Source organism: Neomonachus schauinslandi, chromosome 3, assembly GCF_002201575.2.
Source record: "Neomonachus schauinslandi chromosome 3, ASM220157v2, whole genome shotgun sequence".
NCBI lineage: Eukaryota > Metazoa > Chordata > Mammalia > Carnivora > Phocidae > Neomonachus > Neomonachus schauinslandi.
Window position 1 is genome coordinate 59209881 of NC_058405.1, and position 21294 is coordinate 59231174.

At 36.0% G+C, this 21294-nt stretch overlaps 1 protein-coding gene across 2 annotated transcripts in view; it reads right to left on the bottom strand.

Annotated features, from left to right (window-relative positions):
* The window catches only part of KPNA3 (karyopherin subunit alpha 3), a 110624-nt gene that overhangs the window by 8741 nt on the left and 80589 nt on the right, over window positions 1–21294 (bottom strand). For both annotated transcript variants that reach the window (XM_044913559.1, XM_021689436.2), the window contains 6 exons: window positions 18336–18421; window positions 16042–16128; window positions 15509–15678; window positions 14152–14196; window positions 2192–2323; window positions 1095–1223 (listed from right to left, as the gene is read on the bottom strand). In XM_044913559.1, the coding sequence (XP_044769494.1) occupies window positions 1095–1223; window positions 2192–2323; window positions 14152–14196; window positions 15509–15678; window positions 16042–16128; window positions 18336–18421 (649 nt within the window). The remainder of the gene's footprint in view (window positions 1–1094; window positions 1224–2191; window positions 2324–14151; window positions 14197–15508; window positions 15679–16041; window positions 16129–18335; window positions 18422–21294) is intronic.

Genomic DNA, 21294 nt, shown 5'->3' on the forward strand with positions numbered 1-21294 from the left:
TTCTTTCCCTTCATTGGAACAAATGTATTCATAAAATGCACTTTTTGACAACATGCTTTTCTTAAGAATCCAACTGTCAAATTATAGTTGAGTAACTACAGAAATATAGCTATGACACAGAAGAAATGATCAATTCTGTTGGTTTTGGGGATGGTGGCATTTCAGGCAGATAAAACTACATCAAACTAAATGCAAATCAAAACCACGAGACATCATTTCACAACTACTAGGGTGGCTATGATAATAATTTAAAAAAAGGAATTGGAACCCTCATACAGTGCTTGTGGAAACATAAAATGGTGTAGCCGCTAGGGAAAACAATTTGGCAGTTCCTCAAAAAGCCAAACATAGAATTACCATATGACTGGGCAGTTCTACTCCTAGATATATACCCAAAAGAACTGAAAGCAGGGACCCAAATAGCCACTTGCATGCCAGTGTTCACTGCAACATTATTCACAACAGCCAAAAGGGAGAAAAACTCCAAGTGTCCATCAACAGATGAATGGATAAATAGAATGTGGTATATATGTACAATGGAATATTTATTCAGCTATAAAAAGAAATGAAGTTCTGATACATGCTCCAACACAGATGAACCTTAAAAAAATTATGCAATGTGAAATAAGGCAGACACAAAAGGAATTAAGTACTGAAGTATATATTTAAACAATTAATAATAAGTTTATATCTCAACTTCGAAATTTTAAAAAAGACTTTTTTGATCCTTTAATTTAGGCATTGCCTCTTTTGGTCCAGTCTAATTTCATAGGGAGATTAAATTATGATCTCTCTGTATATAAAAAATACCAGTCATCCAATGAGAGATTCTGTATGTATTCTCACTTAGTGGCTACTAATTTACTGATTCTTGCTACTGCCCAATCTATTTAAATAAAAACACTGGTTATTTTATCAGGGCAGCACTTATAACAAAATAACTGCAGAGGTGATTTGAAATAATTCTCATCTTAACTACAGTGGTTTTGAAGACAATCATGATTGAACAAATAGCAACAGAAAACAAGGGAACAGTGAAAAATGAAATATACAGAGAGAAAGAAATGCACCAGTGAGACAATTATATGCCTTACCTTATTTATCTTCTCTTTTGGGTGTGATAAGAGATTTGGGAAGTGCGACAGGACATCACAGTTGAGAACGACCTGGGTCTGCTCATCGGTGCCAGTCACTATGTTGCCAACTGCTCGGAGGGCTGCCGTCTGGGGTGGGGATAAAACACTTCCTATAAATTTATTTGTTTATGATGAAGCGGATTCTATTTTTTTCATAATCCTGAGAAAATGTAAAAATGCAAGGGGTAGACACTTACTGTATTCTTAGAAAAGTACTACACAGAACTGAGAGGCAATTTTGAATTTTAAATAAGTCTTGTAAAAAATGGAACTATACAGAAAAACTGTGTAAAAAACTGCTGAAAAGATTCAAAAACTAAAAAGAAATGATAATTTAAAAAGTAAAGTTTCAAAAAAAAATAAAATGTAAAGGTTCATTTTAACAGCAGCTATTTTTTATCTATTACTAATTTAGTACCACAGAAATATTTTAATAAAGGCCTGGAATGGGCATGTATTTCCATCTAGACAGTCACTTTGGCAGAAGTGGAATGAATATCCATCAGCCACCCACCCCTAATTAGAGTGAGGAGAAAGGAGAGAGGAGGAAATGCCGCTAGGATGCTGTTTAAATTATTTGGAGGGGAAAAAAAGTCTTGAACTAAATCAGTGGCTCTAGATATATAACGAGCAGACAGATTTGAAAGCTATAAAAAGAATGAACAGGACTCTATAATGGAGGCTAAATGAAAGGAGGAATCAAGGTTTCAAGCTTGAACTATGTGGTCTACTGAAAGGGGATATATAAAGAGGAGCAGGTTTATAGGAGAAGATGATACATTTTAATTTTGTCTGGTTAAAATGGCAATGGATGCTTGAAGGAGTTCTTAGAGGAGATGTCTGAGACCTCAACGAAAACTGGCTATTGTCAGTTTGAAACTCTGCAAAGAATCTGGGTGACATAAAGATCTGGAAACCAACAAAATCAGGTTCAGTAAAATAGAGGAGAAATATCGAAGATACGTACATAGAGACAGAACTGAAAACTGGTGTTCAAGTTAACAGGTTATACAGTAAACACAATTCTATACAAGTAAGAAAAATAAGATACTTACTTGAACTTTCACTTCCTGGTGGCTCAGCAGGGGCACAAGAAATGGCACAACCCCTGAATCAATAACCATCTGTATCTGCTCATTACCTCCATCTGTCAGATACGACAGAGCCCAAACAGTATCTACAAGAATCTACAGAAAGTAAAAAAGAATTACCAGTTTAGGTATTTGTTTGAATGCTTAAAATACATTAACATACCTCAGGGGCAGTGACATAAAAAGTAATTAAACTTTATGTTTTAGTTTGGTGGCAAAAATATCTGCTTACCTGATAAATCTACTAAGCAGCAGAGAACTTTCTCAATGCTTACCTACCTCAGATCATTCTTCACAAATATGAGACAGAAGTCTGAGACAACTTCTACCCTAACTTCTGCCTTTATATATCAGAGAGATGAATTTAAAAACAGGCCAAGGGGCGCCTGGGTGGCTCCTTCGGTTAAGCATCCGACTCTTGATTTCGGCTCAGGTCATGATCTCAGGGTGGTGAGATCAAGCCCCGCATCAGGCTCCGCACTGAGTAGGGAGTTGAGCCTGCTTGAGATTCTCTCCCTTTCCTTCTGCCTCTCTCCCTGCTTGTGTACGTGCCCGTGCGCTCTCTCTCTCTCTCTAAAATAAATAAATAAATCTTAAAAAAAAAAACAAAAAACAGGCAGAGAAGTTTTTCTCTCTGCCCCACAAATTGAGTACCTAATAATCATAAGGAAACACTTTATATACAGAATAAGACCATATACCAGCTGCTTCATGGCTAGAAAAGACCAAAAAGATACTAGTGGTTTTCAAACATGTTTAGCAATATAATTAATTTTTCAGGCTATTAAAGTAAACAGTTAAAAGAAATAAGTTGGCATTTTAACTTTGGGGGAAAAATTAATTATTTGCAAAGCCCTTGAAAAAGGTCTCCAAGTGAAGAGCAGAGAGTATAAACCATGTCCTACACCCATCTGATTTTGCAAATAATAAACAAAAGAAAGACTCAAGTTTGTTGACTCACTCAAAGTCAAAGAGTTTATGTGTAAGCACAGATCTTATCTCATGTGAAATCCAGAGATGTTACTTACTAAGGTATCCAAATTAAAGACATTCTGTTGCTTTAAAATAATGCCACCTGAATTAAAATCCATCTATATATCCTTCAAAAAATAAAGAGATGAATAAAAAGAGCAAATAAAACCACATATAGGGGTGCCTGGGTGGCTCAGTTGGTTAAGCATCTGCCCTCAGCTCAGGTCATGATCTCAGAGTCCTGGGATCGAGTCCTGCATTGGGCTTCCTGCTTAGTGGGGTGTCTGCTTCTCCCTCTGCCTCTTCCCCCTGCTTGCGTGCCCTCTCTCTCTAATAAATAAATACTAAAATCTTAAAAACAAACACATATAGCCCACACCCTCAGCATTAGTAGGAGTCAGAGAATACTACAAATTTCAAATTACCTGTAAGAAAAGAAAAAATTAAATTCTAGTTTTTGTCTGGGCCTCCTGCCTCAAGCCTATGTAAGACTTCAGAGAAGAGGAGAGGGGAAGAGAGTAAAGTGTTTAAAAGTAACATATCCTAGTAAAACTATCTCACATTACTGGGACAGAGACCATGTGGTTCCAAAAGCCTATGATATTTACTACTTGTCCTTTTCAGGAAAATATGCTGACACCTACTGCACTAGAGAATGAGCTTCATTGAACTAAGAGATGCCTGAGGAAATATTTCATTGTAGATCACAGACTAAAATAAACGTGGGATAAGAGTGGAAGAATAATTTATAAATGGTATATGTTCTGAAGAAAGAGAAATACTGCAACTTCAAAAATGGGAGGACAGAAGGGAGCTATGCCTGAAAACTGAGCCCACCTACCATCCCACCCAGCACTAAGGCCTCCCTACTGACGGGTGTCTGCAGATGTTGTGTGTGTGGGCAAAGCCTGTCTACTACCCAGTCTGGCAGTAACAGGTAATAAGATTTATACAGAAACCAGAGTCACATAACACAACACCCAAAATGTACAGGCTTACAAATGAAAAATAACTTGTCATACCAAGAACCAGGAACCTCTGAACTCAAAAGGGAAAAGACAGTCAACAGATGTCAATACTGAGATGACACAGATATCAGAATTATCTGACAAAAGATTTTCAAGGAACTATCATAAAAATACTTCAGTGAACAATTATGAATATATTTAAAACAAATAAATATAGGAAATCTCAGCAAAGAAACAGCAAAGAAACAAAAGATATAAAGAAGAACCAAACAAAATTTTAAATGGAAAAAGTCAGTAACCCAAATTTAAAACTCACTGGAAGGACTCACTAGTAAAATTGAAAAAGGGAAAAAAAATCCACAAATTCAAAGACAGATCAATACAAATCACCCAATCTGAGTGACAGGAAAAACAAACTTCATGAGAGTTGTAGAACAGTAACAAAAGATCTAACACTGTGCCATCAAGAGTCCCAAGAGAAGTGGAGCTGAAAAATATTTAAAGAAATAATGGCAGAAAATTTCCTATATTTGGCAAAAGATAAGCAGATTCAAAAATGGGAGGATGAGGCAAGAGAAAGGAGAAAACAGAATAAGCTCCTCAATTATTGTATAGGTATTAGGAGTCAAAAAATATTATTAAAATCAGATAGAAGAAAAGGGCATTATAAAAGGTGTAAGTATAAAGGTAACATTAGAACAAAAACAAACCTTTTAAGGAAAAAAGAGCACACTAAATAGAAAATAAAACACACACAAAATATTATACAAAATAACGTGACAGAGTTGAAGCTAAACATATCAAACAATATGACCAGGATTAACTCACCTATAAACAAGAAAAAGATTCTTAAATTGGCTCCCAAAACAGAACCCAGTTCTATGCTGTGTACAAGAGACACATCTAAAATTAAGTAATTCAAAAGGGCTAAAAATAAAAGAATAGTAAATAGTACATGGAAGTAAAGTTGAAAATCTATAGATGAAATGAATAATTTCCTAGGACAACAGTTTACAAAAACTGACCTCAGAAGAGATAGACAGTTTAACCAAGATAATTTCCATAGCAAAGATAAAGAAAATCATCAAGGAACTAACCCCATGTAGTACCAACACCCGAAGTTTCAAGGGCAACACTATCATTCTTCAAAGATCAGACGGACCCAATGTTATATAAATTATTTTAGAGCATAAAAAAATAAAGGAAGCATAATGTTGATACCTAAACATTAAAAAAGCAATAAAAACATACTATTAGTGCCTCATAAAGATAGCATAAAAGTAAAACTGCAAACCAGTATCACTTACGTGAATACTGGTGTAAAAATTCAAAATAAAACATTAGTGAACAGGATCCCATACCACCCTAAGAAAACAATGTATGATGATCAAGCGGAATTATTTAAGAAATGCAAAGACTGGGGGGGCACCTGGGTGGCTCAGTTGGTTGAGCGTCTGACTCTTGGTTTTGGCTCAGGTCATGATCTTGCAGTCATGAGATCAAGCCCTGTATGGGGCTCTGTGCTCAACGGGGAGCCTGCTTGGGATTTTCTCTCTCCCTCTGTCCCTCCCCACTGCTCACATTCTCCCTCCCTCCCTCTCTCATAAATAATTAAATCAATCAATCAATCAATCTTAAAAAAAAAGAAATGCAAAGATGGTTCAATTTTAGAAATATCATTAATATGTCACATTAGCAGATTTAAGGAGAAAAATCATGGTTATCTCCACAGACACTGAAAAATTCAACACCCATTCTTTTTTTTTAAAGGGGGGAGGCAGGGGGAGAGGGAGAGAGAGAATCTTAAGCAGGCTCCATACCCAGTGGGGAGCCTGACGCAGACCTCAGTCTCACAACCCTGAGATCATGACCTGAGTAGAAATCAAGAGTTGGACACTTAACTGACTGAGCCACCCAGGTGCCCCTCAACACCCATTCTTGATGTCAACACTCAAAATAGGATTTTATGGATATTTGCTTAACATAATAAAAAACCTATTAACTTAGGAAACAAATTTAGATTCAACAAGAGACTGATAAATTTGTTTACATAAAAAGCAAAAGTCTGCATGGCAAAATATATTGATGACAAAAGACAAATTAGGAAAATACCTGAAATATGTATCACAAATAAAGAGCTAATATCCTTAATATATAAAGAACTCTTAAAAGCTAAGGAAAAAGGACAAAAATCCAATCGAAAAACAGGCTATTTGCAAAGATTTGAAAATGGCCCTTAAATATATGAAATCATGTCCAATGTCACTCATTAAAAAAAAAAAAAGAAATGCAAATTAAAACTTGATACACAGTTTCTTACTTATCAGACTGGCAAAAATTAAAAATGTGACACCACATTCTATTTGTAAGGCTATGGAGAAAGTCACTTTATGGTGCTGCTGGGACTACAAAATGGCATAGCCTCTAAGACAAGGAATTTGGGCAGTATATAACAAAATTATAATGCATTCGCTCTTTGACCTAGCAATCCTGTTTCTAGGGATTTACCCTTAAGTGTATCTCCAATAATATGAAAATACACAGGATTATTTACCGCTACGTTATTTATATTTGCAAAATTCAGGAAATAGCCTAAATACCTATCCGTAATAGTGTGTTTGAATAAATCATGTTCACAAAACAATACTGGTTGCCTGGGCCTGTACTTTAGGAGGCTGCTAAATAAAATGTAACCTTTTCTCCATCATGTGGCACCTACTACTAGCAGAAGACCACTTTTTTCTAATATTCAGAGGCCTGGAAAAATGAAATAGTTAAGGTTTAGCTGAGGTCAGTTAATAATTTTCAGTGGGATCTCCACAACAATATCTGAAAAACCGGTAGGGTAAGGTAAGCTACAGCTAAGTCCTAGACCTCCTCAAACTGCAGACACCTCTAGTCTCTCTTTAATTTTGTTTAGTAATATAATTGGGTCCTCACTGAAAATTTCATTTTATTTAAAAATGTTTTTTATTTCATTTTTTGAGAGCGAGCGAGCACACGAGCGCGCACCAATGTGCAGGATCAAGAGGAAGGGCAGAGGGAGAGGGGGTGAGAATCTTAAGCAGGCTCCACACCCAGTGCAGAGCCCGACGCAAAACTTGATCTCAGGACCCTGAGATCATTACCTGAGCCAAAATCAAGAGTTGGACACTTAACCGACCGAGCCACCAAGGTGCCCCTGAAAATTTCATATTAAAAAAGTTCTAAAAACTTTGAAATTCATAGCATGTGGTTATCAGGCCACTCTAGCTTCTTCTGTTTTCATCAAAGTCTGCTTTTCTCATCTCCATTATCAGGCTAACACCACTCTCTCTCTGATGCTTACCTTTTGTTGCCTTTTCCCATGTAAGCTGCTTCTGTTATTTTACACCTTCCCCCTCTACTATTCTTTTTTCTTGGTTTTCCCTTTTTCATGATTTCCACGCTAAACTACTAAACTATCTGGCTTTTACAGCCACTAATCGTCAATGAGTATACTCTTCTTCCAGTTAATCATCTGATTAATACTGTGCTGACAAAGTCTTCAGTAATCCTGGGCTACTTTAATTATTTTTCACTACTCATGTCTGTTTTTTCTCTGCTAGAAAGCTTTAAAAGTTTTTACTTGAGCTAATATTTCAGATACTTGAAGACTGCTAGAAAGCTGATCTCGAGACACACAATAGAAGGCATATATGCACACACGCAAAAGACTGACAACTCTATATGGTTAATATTTTGAGATAATAATTCTGAAAACTGGTATATGAACCAAAGGAAAATCTCCAGCAACTCAAAGTCTTCCAGTAAGAATATGCTCAGCTCAAACACCTTCACTGATTTATGTCACCTCCAATAAATGTGCTAACCAATAATGTCCTGTTAGGCACTGTTACAGAAAACTGCTATTAACATATACAGCATTTCCTAGAAGATTAGGTATCAATGGAATGTCTAAGGAATGTCAACTTCACACATGCTTCAGAGACAACTAGAGCTGATTCGGGTTACAACTGTGTACTTATATTTAATCCTTATATGCAGTAATGGGTAACTGAGAAGACTAGGGGTACTTGCATCCTACACATTCCAAAGAAAAGGACCGGCTCTTGATTAGCTCCTTTGAGATAACCTCTGAGCTCTTGGATTATCCTGCCTGATTACATTGTATACCTGAGATCTTGGGCAAATAGCTTATGCAACAATGTGATTTTATGTGAATATCTCTTTTAGTTTGCTTGAAGTTGTGGGCCACACTGTATCAGTCTGACCTCCAGAAGGGGATGGAGACTGAGAAGCTAAGGGCAGTCATGGGGGCTGTCCAAGCCTATATGACTAACCCCCAATAAATACCCTGCACACCAAAGTTCAGGAGGTTCCTGGTTAGTAATATTTCATACGTTCATATGTGTCACTCATGGCTGCTGGGAAAATAAAGCATTGTCCTGTATTACAACTCTACTGGGAGAGGAGAACTGGAAGCTTGCACCTGGTTTCTCCTAAACTCTACCCCCTTTGCCTTTTGCCTTTGTTGATTTTAATATTGTGAAATAATATATACATATTTATACATGTAAATAGTATAAATATTTATATATATAGGTGTCTGTCCCTGGCACTCTGTCCTGGCACAGAGCTCCTAAAACTCCTGTAATTTCTTAAGCAATAAGAACACTAAGAACATCTCTTGTTCTAGTATCTGTCTTTGACCCTGCCCCGACACAGGACTCCTAAACTCTTATAAATTCCTAAGTGATAAGAGACCTAGGAGCATCTTTTGTTCTATTGAAGTGAGTCTGGGTGGGCTCCTGGATGGATGCTGGTTGCCAGAAAGACCAAGCCCTGATTAGAAGTTTGGAGTTTTCAACCCTATCCAGAGAGGGGAGAGGGGCTGGAAATGGAGTTAACAACTGATCATGCCTACAGGAGGAAACCTGCGTAAAAATCCCAATAGTACAAATTGGTTCAGTGAGCTTCCTGGATAGAGCTCCTGCCCTTAGGGCCCTCCTGGATTTTGTTCTTTGTATCTCTTCATCTATATCCTTTATCATCTCCTTTAATAAACTGGTAAATATAAGTGTTACCCTGAGTTCTGTGAGCCACTTTAACAAATTAACCTAACTGAACTCAAGGACAGGGCTGTTGGAACTCCCGATCTACAGGCAGTTAGTCAGAAGCACAGGTGACAACTGGTGTCTGAAGTGTGAGACTGCTGGGGTGGGGGACCTGAGAGAAATGAATGCTTAACCTGTGGGATCAGACAGGTAGACTGTATCACATCAAATTAAATTATAGGATACCCAGTTGGTATCACAGAGACTTGCCTTTTGTTGTGGGGAAAACCCTATACATCTGGCAACCAGAAGTGTCAGAAGTGAAGTAGGCTGTGTGAGTAGTAAAGGAGACATACAGAAGATAAACACGTAGCTGGGAAGGACTGGGATTTTCCCTACATAGAAAGGAAAAAACTAAGTTTTTCCTAAATGAATCTGTATCCTTTTGCTGTAATAAACTATAAGCATGAGTGTAACAGCTTTTCTTTCTTTCTAGCAGTTCAATGAACCTGAGGGTGGTCTCAGGGACCCCTGACACGCTTATCATCAAGTGTCACTAACAATCAAGTCTCCACACATAACCAATCTGCTACAACTGATTAATTTCATTTGCACCAGCAATACAATAAGCTAGATATCAAATGTTAGGTAACACTCAAAATTGTCTGGGCATGTTAAGCCATGGATGTACAACTTTGAAAAGGGCAGGAAAATCAAATGCTACAGAACTACTGCAAGTGTAAATTAACTTTAAGAAGCACAATAACTAGAAAGCAGTAAACACAGACTGACCTCAATCAGTCCAGATTTTTTCTCTAGTCCTAAGGGTTATTATTTAGTTTTTCTTCCAATGTCACATAGGCATATTGCAATCCATAAACCAACTAATTATCTCCACAACCCAACCCACCTTCTCCAACATTCTCACTAGTCACTGTCTCATAAATTAAGTCGCTCCGGCTGTTTTCATTCCTCTGCCTGCTGCTATTCTTGTTTTCCGTTGTGTCCTACACCTTAAAACCCAAATTAGAAAGATGTGTATGACTTCCTCTTCTCTTGCCACCGATATTAAACCCAGCAAATTTATCACTGAAACATTTCTAGAGTCTTCTCTTGTCTTCCTGATATCTAAGCTCTAGTACTGGTGCTAATTTTCTCTCATCCATACTACAAAAGCACCACCAATTTGTCTTTCCAACTCCACCTTCCCCTAAAAACTACACTCCACTTAATGGTATGAATCATCGACCCAGAATACAAATTAGACCATTATTCTTTGGTTCAATATCAGCTACATAAAAAGTATATACGGCTCTTAAGGTGGTATATAAGATGCTGTATGATTCAGAAACTGCTGAATTTCTGCTGTATTTTTCCCTATTTTTTGTTTTTATAACTTATTCTTCCATCTCTCAAGTTTTAACAACTGCTTTGCTGCCTCTTCCTCCCTTGATGTCACTGCTCAAATGCAGAGCATTTCTTAGAATTCAACTTTTAGCCCCTTTCCCATATTTTCATGAATCCCTTAAATACTGATAAATAAGTCTGTATTGTGTTTTCCTTCTTAGAATATTGCTATGGAGGAACAACAAGTAAGTCAGAATCGATATGTCTGCCCTACAATAGACTCATCATCTTTCTCTACCAGTCTCATCCTTTTGCTTTACTCCTTCTGATTGTTATGGCATTATTATCCATGTGGACTGCTCAATTAGAAACCAAAGTAATTTTTACTTTTCCTTCAATTTGATCCTTTCCTCTTGAAGTTCTACTATTTTATCTCTTAATATCTAAGCTTTTCCTCTCTTAACCATTACTGTTTCTAATTCAGACCTTCATCAACTTCTTTAAACCAATTATGATAGCAAAATAAGCCTACTTACATTCATACCTTCCCCATTCCAAACCCTGCATACCTCTTCTAAGTTATCAGACCATAACAGATATGAGCACATCACTCCTCTATTTAAAAATCTTCAGTGACTCTGCACTGATCACAAGATAAAACCAACACTGCTTAACACAGGATTCAAAACCCTGCAACTTAACTCCCCAGCAAATGTGTTGGGTTATTAACTACCTATGTTCTCCAAACCCTCCAAGTATGCTCCTGAGTCTTTAATATCTTTCCTCATATACCTGAAATGACTTTTCAACTTGACAAAGTACTACTTGTCCCAGTTGTATGACATTAGACAGATTACTTAATTATCTGCCTCTTTTACTACATTTGTAAGAGGGAGATAATGGTGGTACCAATCTTATTTTCATAAGGAATAAATGAGTTAACATATGAAAAGTGCTTAAAATAATGCCTGGCACATTTTCAACCCTTAATAAATGTTAGCTATTAAAATAATCATCTTTGTTACCTCTGTTGTCACTTCTACCACCATCTTTCTCCACATGATACTTGTTTTAAATGTTACTTTCTCAGTGAAGCTTTCTGGCTGCCAGAGAGAACATGCGCTCTCATAATTAGCATCTTGGTCATTCCTCTATTTTACTTTTGTTTTGTTTTGTTTTCACGCCATGTTCTGTATTTATGTGATCATTGTATAAAAAAAGCATAGGCCTTGGACATAGCTTCAAGTCTCAGCTATAGCTCTTATTTATCATATAGGCCTTTAGTTAGGTTATTTTACTTTACTGAATTTTAGACTCCTTATCTATAAAATAGGAAAATAAAACTTATCACATAAGGGTGTAGTAAGGTAAAAGAAAATTACAGAAATAGGTTCAGCGTAGCAAGTCATCAACAAAAGTTCATTCCTTTCAACTCTTTTTACCTGCTACTAATGTAAAGGTCTTAGAAGGCAGGGTCTCTCTGTCTTCTTTATCTTTGAGCCTACAATTCACAGCACAATTCTGGCTTAAGTGGTTAATCCATGAGTATTTGTTAAACTTGACAGATATACCTATAACTCAGTACTTTGCCATTTTAATGCAAATACAAAGTTGAAATTCAAATAAACATCATCAACAGATGGTGGAAGATTTCATTTGGCTGTAATCAATTCCATAATGTCCTGGGTTTTGTCTTGATGGCAATATCAGATATTTTGTTTATCTTCCCTTTAATCTTATCTGTTGGAATGCTTAGAATTAAATTTAGCAACAAATACATTTTTTAATATAATTTTACTTTCTTGCTGTTAAGATAGTTATCATTTTTTTTACTTTTACTGTCACTTTTATATTCATTTTGAAGATAAGATAGTATATGGCTAAACAAGTTTCACTTAATTTTTATGACATTTCAGGCTAATATGTCACAAATGACAAGTTACTTTGGTTGCAAAAAGATCCCTTCCCAGGGTTTAAAGTTCTAAAATGAACTAGAGAAATGTGGTTCAATATTAGCAAAGATGTATTTTCTTCATCCCAGTGATAAATCACACACATAATTCTGGCAAACATACATACATTTGTATTATATATGTATGTAAACAAAGACAGGATTATAAAAAACACAAACATACAGCAAATCAGAAAGAGATCTTAGCTGGAACAAGAGAAGCCAAATCAATGCTAGATGAACACTAGAATCAATTTTAGATTCACTGAAATTTATTCATTATTTTACTCCATGGAAGAGTAGCATTTTGCTTTGCTACATTAAGGGGGTTTTCAGATTATCTAATAAAAAAATCTGCCAAAATATATATAGTAAATTCTTTTTTTTTTTTTTTTTAAAGATTTTATGTATTTATTTGAGAAAGAGAGCACATGAGAGGGGAGGAGGGTCAGAGGGAGAAGCAGACTCCCTGCTGAGCAGGGAGCCCAATGCGGGACTCGATCCCGGGACTCCAGGATCATGACCTGAGCTGAAGGCAGTCGCTTAACCAACTGAGCCACCCAGGCGCCCTGTATAGTAAATTCTTAACTAAATCTCACGTAATGACCAAATCATCTGAAAATGCCTTTGCATTTAAAACTATACTTGATATTCTTCAATACTATACCTTCAAAGGTTGTCCTGGGAGGCAGTGTGGTTTCACTGAAAGCACACAAGATCTGCCATCGGAAGATCTCAGGGTTTTTTTTGTTTTTGTTTTTTTAGAAGATATCTCTGTTTTGAACATCAACTTTGATTTTTTTTTTTTTTAAGATTTTATTTATTTGACAGAGAGAGACACAGCGAGAGAGGAACACAAGCAGGGGGAGTGGGAGAGGGAGAAGCAGGCTTCCCGCCAAGCAGGAAGCCCGATGCGGGGCTCGATCCCAGGACCCTGGGATCATGACCTGAGCCGAAGGCAGACGCCTTAACGACGGAGCCACCCAGGCGCGCCAACATCAACTTGATTCTTACAAGCTCTGCAACCTTGGATAAATCACTTAATCTTTCCCTGAGGCCCAGTTTCTTATTCTATAGAATGGTGGCATAATATCTATCCTATTATAAGAATCAAATAAGATTTATTTTTTTAAAAGATTTTATTTATTTACTTGAGAGAGAGAGACAGAACAAGAGGGGGTAGAGAGAGGGACAAGCAGACTCAGTGCCAAGCATGGAGCCTAATGCAGAGCCCAATTCAGGGCTCAATCCCATGACCCTGAGATCATTACCTTAGCCGAAATCAAGAGTTGGGATGCTTAACCGGCTAATGAAGTTTAAAGAAATATGAAGGTGCTTTATCAGGTTTTTACCTCTTTATAAATACTGATACTTAAAATAATATGAATGACACAGATAAATAACTACATATGTGAAATTTCTCTGAAGTCAGTATTTTTTTTTTTTTTTGAAGTCAGTATTTTTGCTATCTGGATGATTTAAGATATAAAGTTAATAAAACCTTAATCCTATTTCTGAAAAAGATATACATTCTGGAAGCTTCACAAGTTAATAAAATATATGCTGACACTTACGAAAGTCTAAAAAATAAATAACCCTTTCAGTCCCATCAAGAGCAAAATCCCAAATCTAAGATTCTACTTTACTTACATTTATGTCCGTATGATATATAAGGACACATAATGCTGGCAAAATCTGAGGAAAGAAGATAAACAATAAATAACACTAGAGTTGATGAATATGTCTTTGTAAAAATGAGTGTGATACAAAAAGCAGTAAATACTACTTGCAGAGCAAGAAAAGACGTTAAATTTGTATGAATCTCTATTAGGAAAATGAAAATCAATTCAATCTGAATAGTTCAGATGTCCAATTAAAATATCCAAATAAATCTGGCAGAGATTAATGCACCTTAAAGGAAAAACAGTTGTTTTCAGTAACTTTCTTTTTAATATAGAATGTCAAGTGGAAAGAATGAAGATGTAACTATACAGTATAGCTAGCTTAAAAAAAGCTGTTTTTTTTTTCTTTTTTGGTAAGATTTTATTTTTAAGTAATCTATATACTCAATGTGGGGCTCAAACCTACAACCCCAAGATCAAGAGTCACATGCTCTATCGACTGAGACAGCCAGGTGCCCCTAAAAAAAAGCTATTCTTAAAAATGTCATCTCACTTACCTGCTTAAAGAGTAAGATAAGATTTCAGTTACTTCAAATTAAATTTTCTGACTTCAGATTTACTCAAGAAAATGACAACCAGTACAAAATATACAGTTTGCTGAATTCAGGCCTTACTATCTTTTTTTTTTTTTTTTTTAATTTGGGACGGAGGAATTGGGGGTGGGGGGATCACACTAAGTATTACCCTTTCCATAACAGCAAAACCCAGAAGCTGGTGAAAGATGTCAATTATAAAGTTTCATAGTTAACATTTTTTGACATTGTCAAGTGACTAAAGGTTGCATAAAAGTTTTAAAAACTTAAAATACTCAGATCCATTTATAACTTAAATGTAAATAGAGAAGTTTTTATTTTAATTAGATTTAACACAAAGTATGTCACACATTTAAGAACACTGATTTTGTTAGAAATCTAGAGAAATTTCAATTGGACTTAATGTAAATTCATTCAAGAACATTTGCATGTAAGTACACTAGTTTTATCTGTAGCAATCCCTTATTTTTTTAGTAATAAACCAACAATGCAATGTAGTAATAAAACCTCTGAGATTTGGTTTTCTCCTTTTGTATTTTTCTTTTTGAAAGTTGTTTTTTTTATGAAAATAGTCATTAAAAAATAAGAACTAGGGTGGACTAACATTTTGTCAGGTGCCATAAGATACTCAACTTTCATTTCACAGGAGTCAAAAATTAAATATGATATGTTATTTAAAAATCTCATACTTGCAATGAAATAAGTATGTGCATTATTTCATTCCCTGAATGAAAATCGAAAGCATAAACATAGGGAAAATATACCATCTGGGCTTTGCAATTCTTCATTTACCTCCTGAACTGTCTCCATAGGCGGTGGGGGGTCCTTATTCCTGCAGAGATTGACAATGACCCATGTGACGTTCCGAAGGAAGGTGATGGGAATGGAGGGATTGATGAAGGACAGAAGAGGTTTGACAACTCCCAGTGATATGACATAATCTCTACATTGAGGACCATCACCTACAGAAATGAAAATTGTATTTAAAAAAAAATTACATTCAGGATGAGAAAGTCTGAAATGTATGCAATGGCTCATGTTGGGACACTGATGTTCTATGTTTCCTCACCATTAGTCAAGGGCATCAACTGTTGCTGTTTCTCCAGATTTTGATTTGGAGAACACAAATTTAACCTATCAATCCTGATAACAAATTGCGTATCTGTTTCAAGAGGTACCATCTTAAGTTAGTATTTATGAGGCAAGAAGATAGTCAACCCACATTAAAATTAGAGGAAACATAGGATGTAATGGCTATGCCAATGCAGGAGAAAAGTTAATTAAGATTCTTAATTGGAGTCTTTTTAAACCTAAATCCAACTTACCTATAATGTTTCCCAAAGCCCATACTGCTTGTTCACAAACATTCTGATGTGGTGAATGGAGAAGTCTCAAAAAAAGAGGTACGGCATCTATAATAATAACAAACATTGATACTGCAAAATGTTGAAGAGTTTATAGATTTCAGACTAAATAAGTTGATAAAATATACAGAGCGTGGCACACTATGGTTACCCAATTACAGTTCACTGAATGAATAAATGTGGCAAATACCTTTACCCTAAAAAAGTTAATTTTAGCACTTTCCCCTAGTAATATTCAAGTAACACACCTACTGACAAGATTTAAAAGTTGCTATTACATATCATTAACTAAAAGAAAACAGTAGCATGAAATTTTTCCTATAATGCATTTTAAAAAAAAGAGAGATCCCCCAAACACATAAACTTAGAATACTTTAGTCAATATGATCCTAATTGCTGATATGGGATTTTACCTAAAGAACTGATCATTCCCGTACCTGGCTTACCTTATATATTAAATAATTTATCATTATAATCTTTACTCTTACATAATTTACACATTAATGTAAGTTCTAAAACACTGGTATATAGTCATTCCAGGTAGGAAACTAAACATAAGCTAGATCACTTTTTCTTAAATTTCAGTCAATTGTGTACTACTTCCAGGATTTTTTGTTGTATCTCTGCACTACCCATATTATTTACTTAACACTTAAATTAAAATCAACTCACACTTTTAACAGCTTTATTGAGATATAATTTACATACAATATATCTGTTTAAGTATACAATTCAGTGGTTTTTAGTATTTATACAGAGTTTTAATAGTTATCGCTACAATTTAATTTTACATGTTCATCACCCCCAAAAGAATGCCATACCCAAAGCAGTCCCACTGCCCACTCCTCCAGCTTTAGGCAACCATTTAATTTGCTTTCTGTTTCTACAGATTTTCATATTTTGGACATTTTATATAGATGAAATCGTGTAATATGTGGGATTTTTTTCTGGTTTGGCTTCTTTCAATTAGCATATAGTGTTTTTGAGGTTCATCCATACATGGCACATATCAATGTTTCATTCTTTTTTTTTTTTTTTTTAAAGATTTTATTTATTTATTTGAGACAGAGAGAATGAGAGAGAGAGAGCACATGAGAGGGGGGAGGGTCAGAGGGAGAAGCAGGCTCCCTGCCGAGCAGAGAGCCCGATGTGGGACTCGATCCCAGGACTCCAGGATCATGACCTGAGCTGAAGGCAGTCGCCTAACCAACTGAGCCACCCAGGCGCCCTGTTTCATTCTTTTTATTGCTGAATAGTATTCCATTATATAATACATTTTGTTCACCTACTTATATCAGTTAATGGATACTGGGATTACTTCCATGTCTGGGCTATTATGAGTATTCATACAAGTCTTTGTGTGGACATGTTTTCCTATCTGTTGGGTCCACCTAATAGTGGCACTGCTGAGTCATATGGTAATTCTATGATTAGCCTTTTGATAAACTGTTTTTCCAAAGAGGCCACACCATTTTACATTCCCACCAGCAATGTATGAGGGTTTCAACTGACCTCACATTTGTAATTTAACTAATTTTATCACTTCTATAAAACAGAAGACCAGTATCACTTAGCAGTATCACAAATAGAAAGTAACCAAAAAATTAAAAATTCAAATAAAACATTGTTATTAAATTGTACCTACTAGTCTCTATTAAAAGCCCTAGTCTAAAACCTGCTACCTTTTTGTTACAATTAATATCTAACTGGGAACTTTCTCCTTTGAAATATCTGAAAGGGAGTGGTATTCTCACTAACTGATTTAGTGTAATTTATTGCTATATCATATACTAAAAATCACCTCCAGTGCCACCTAGAGCCAGTTAAGCATCTCACACATTAAGAGTACTTGGTGACCTCTAATTTTTTCAAAGAGCTTTTTTTGTCAGTTTGGATCAACACACTAATCATAGTTAGCCCATCCTGAGGTGGGCAAAATTTTAAAAATGTATGTTACAAGTTAAAAGGCATAAGTTAATCAGCACATCAGAGGTACTACAAACTGAAAATTTAAAACCTGTTGTTAGGAGATAGTCTCTACCCCAAAAGATAAAACTTTGTTCACTTTTTAGTAACCACATATTTAGTGATAGATTAATGATAGCTATGGGAAAGAGATCAACCATCAAAAGTAACTCATAAAATTCACTAGTTTAAAATGTTTTAAGATAAAATTCAGTCTTTACAATAAAACTCCACTTCCTTGCCTTTATTTTTTAAAAATTCCCAGCAAGTAAGGATGTTAATTTACTTACTAGACTGTACAACAGCTTGAGTCTGTGCAGAAGTTCCTGATGCTATATTAGTTAACGCCCAAGCAGCTTCAAACTGTAATGAAGGACTGTAAAACACAATAAAAAGTCTTGAGACATATAACTTCCAGTTAAATTTATGACCCACAGACCTATATGGTTATCCTTTACCCTGTCCTTGAATTTCACCTTGTTATATCCAATTGCCTGATGGATATCTCCACCTGACTGTCTCACTGGCTTCCAAAGTCAGTCAATGTAAACCTACTTGTTTCTGTCCACTGGTAGTCGCAACATTTAGCCAGTCATTATTTTCCTTGACTCCTTCCTCTCCCATAAACATCTAATCAAAAAGTCATGTTAATTTTACCCCCTAAATGTTTCTTATATTTACAGTATCACTCTTAAAATCACTGTACTAGTTGAGGCCCTCACCATTTCACTTGACTACTGCTACAGCCTCTAGACTGGTCTTAAAACTGAGACCCCATCTGATCCACTGCATCATCTGCTTCACATACTGGAGATATTACAAGTTTGTATAATTTTACTGAAAAGATGAGATCATTACAATTTAGAACTGTGATAAGAGCTCACAAAGAAAGTGAAAACTGAACTAGATTTTCAAAGACAGATAAAGAAAGAAAGGCACTAACAGCTGGAAATACAAATAAAAGTATCATGGGTGGGATAACCATGATGTGTACAGATGACAAGGAATAGATCAAGAGAGAGGAAGCTAAGAAAGTATACAGAAATGTAACAGGGGATGAAATTGGAAAGGGTGGTTATCAAGTGTGGGTGTATGGTGGGGGGGTGGTGGTGAAGGGGAGTAGAACTCAAATCCCGAGCTTCAGAACTGGGAATTTATTCTATAGACATACTAAGTATAGAGGGCTACTGAAAAGGAGAGTAAAGAAAATAATGTTGGAGTCCATGGTATGTAGAATGGATAAAGAAGGTTTAAGGCTGATGGAGAGACCTGTTAAAAGGAAATTATGTACATCAAGTTAGGATAGATGGTTGAAAGAATATAAGTTCCTTTAAAAAGAATACCAAGGTGGGAGGGGGTGGTAGTGAGCAAAAACTGAGGAGAGCCAAAGGTCAGGGGCTTAGAACAAAGCTCTATAAATATCAAAGAAAGTAAGTTTGCTAGTAGCGAGGTTAGAGAAACCCAAGAAGGAAAAGTATTTTAAGGAGAATAAATGTCAGCAATAGAAAAAGCGGTGAGGTCAAAAAGATGGGCCAGATAAGAAAATGGAGTAGCAGATAAGAACTACATGATGAATTTCGGCAAAAGCAGGGAATATTAGAGGCAGAGAAGAAGCAAGAGGACAATAAAATCAAAGATGATGAGTTTATGTTGTTCTTGGCTGGAAGAAGAAAGGGTTATTGGGTTATTATATTAAGCTAGTATAGGTAGCCTGGCAAAATATTGGAGAGATGAGAAAATGAGAAAACAGTGAGATATAAAAAAATAAAATTACAAAGCAGGGAGTGTTCTAAGATAACATTCGGAAAAAAAAAGAAAAAGAGAAGATGTAGAAAAATAATGAGGGTAATAATAAATGAGCATTTATTTTAAGTTTGATACTGTAGTGTTTTGTGTGTATTATTTCCATTCCTCACAACCACCTAATTTTTTTTTTTTTAGATTTTTATTTATTTATTTATTTGAGAGAGAGAGAGAGAGAGAAACAGCATGAGAGGGGATAGGGTCAGAGGGAGAAGCAGGCTCCCCGCCGAGCTGGGAGCCCGATGCGGGACTCGATCCCAGGACTCCGGGATCATGACTTGAGCCGAAGGCAGTCGCTTAACCAACTGAGCCACCCAGGCGCCCTCCTCACAACCACCTAATTTTTATTGATGAGGTATCTGAGGCTCAAAAGTCACTTGGGTTTTGATCGATAGCAAACTCTAGATTTAAACCAACATCTATTTGGCTCCAAAGTCTATGGGCTTTTATATGATAACACAGTTCCCCATGAAAAATCCATAAAGTCAAATCCAAACCACTGACAATTTTTTTTTTTAAGATTTATTTATTTATTTGTCAGAGAGAGAGCGAGAGAGCACAAGCAGGGGGAGCGGCAGGCAGAAGGAGAAGCAGGCTCCTTTGCCTAGCAAGGAGCAGGATGCAGGACTCCATCTCAGGACCCTGGGATCATGACCTGATACGAAGGCAGACGCTTAACCGACTGAGCCACCCAGGCATCCCGACAATTTTGTTTTTGCTTTGGGCAGTAGTTGTACAGGCCTGTATATATTTTAGCATAATTTTTGTATATATGCTGTATTTCACAGACAGACAGACAGACACACACACACACACACAAATGAGCCCAAAGGCTGGAATGTAAAGTAAAAAAAAAGAGAAGGAGATCAAGGGAAAAAGGGGGTCCCTAAAGTAGAGATAGAATAGACTGTTTTTTAAACAGCTGAAATAAAATTTATTTTTACTTAATTACTTGTTACAGAAAATATACATGATTGAATAAAATAAGTGTTAAGCATTTTTGGAGAGATGGTCGTAGCATACAATGAAAGCAGAAGGAAGTATTTTTACATAATAAAAATCCTTTGTGGCAACATCTATATTTCACTATTTTACCTAGTCAACTGAAAACTCCTTGGACAACATTTAGCAAAATTTACCAAATTTTAGTCTAAAGGCTCTCAAAAGCACAATCAGCATTTGTTTTAAAATATTTTGGAGTTCATGGGGCGCCTGGGTGGCTCAGTCAAGTTAAGCGTCTGTCTTTGGCTCGGGTCATGATCCCAGGGTCCTGGGATCGAGCCCTGTGTCAGGCTCCCTTCCCTCCCTTGGCCTGCCGCTCCCCCTGCTTATACTGTCAAATAAATAAATAAATAAAATATTAAAAAAAATAAAATTAAATAAATAAAATATTTTGGAGTTCAAACTTGCGTTCTTCCCAGTTAATTCAAATTGATGAGGTTTAAG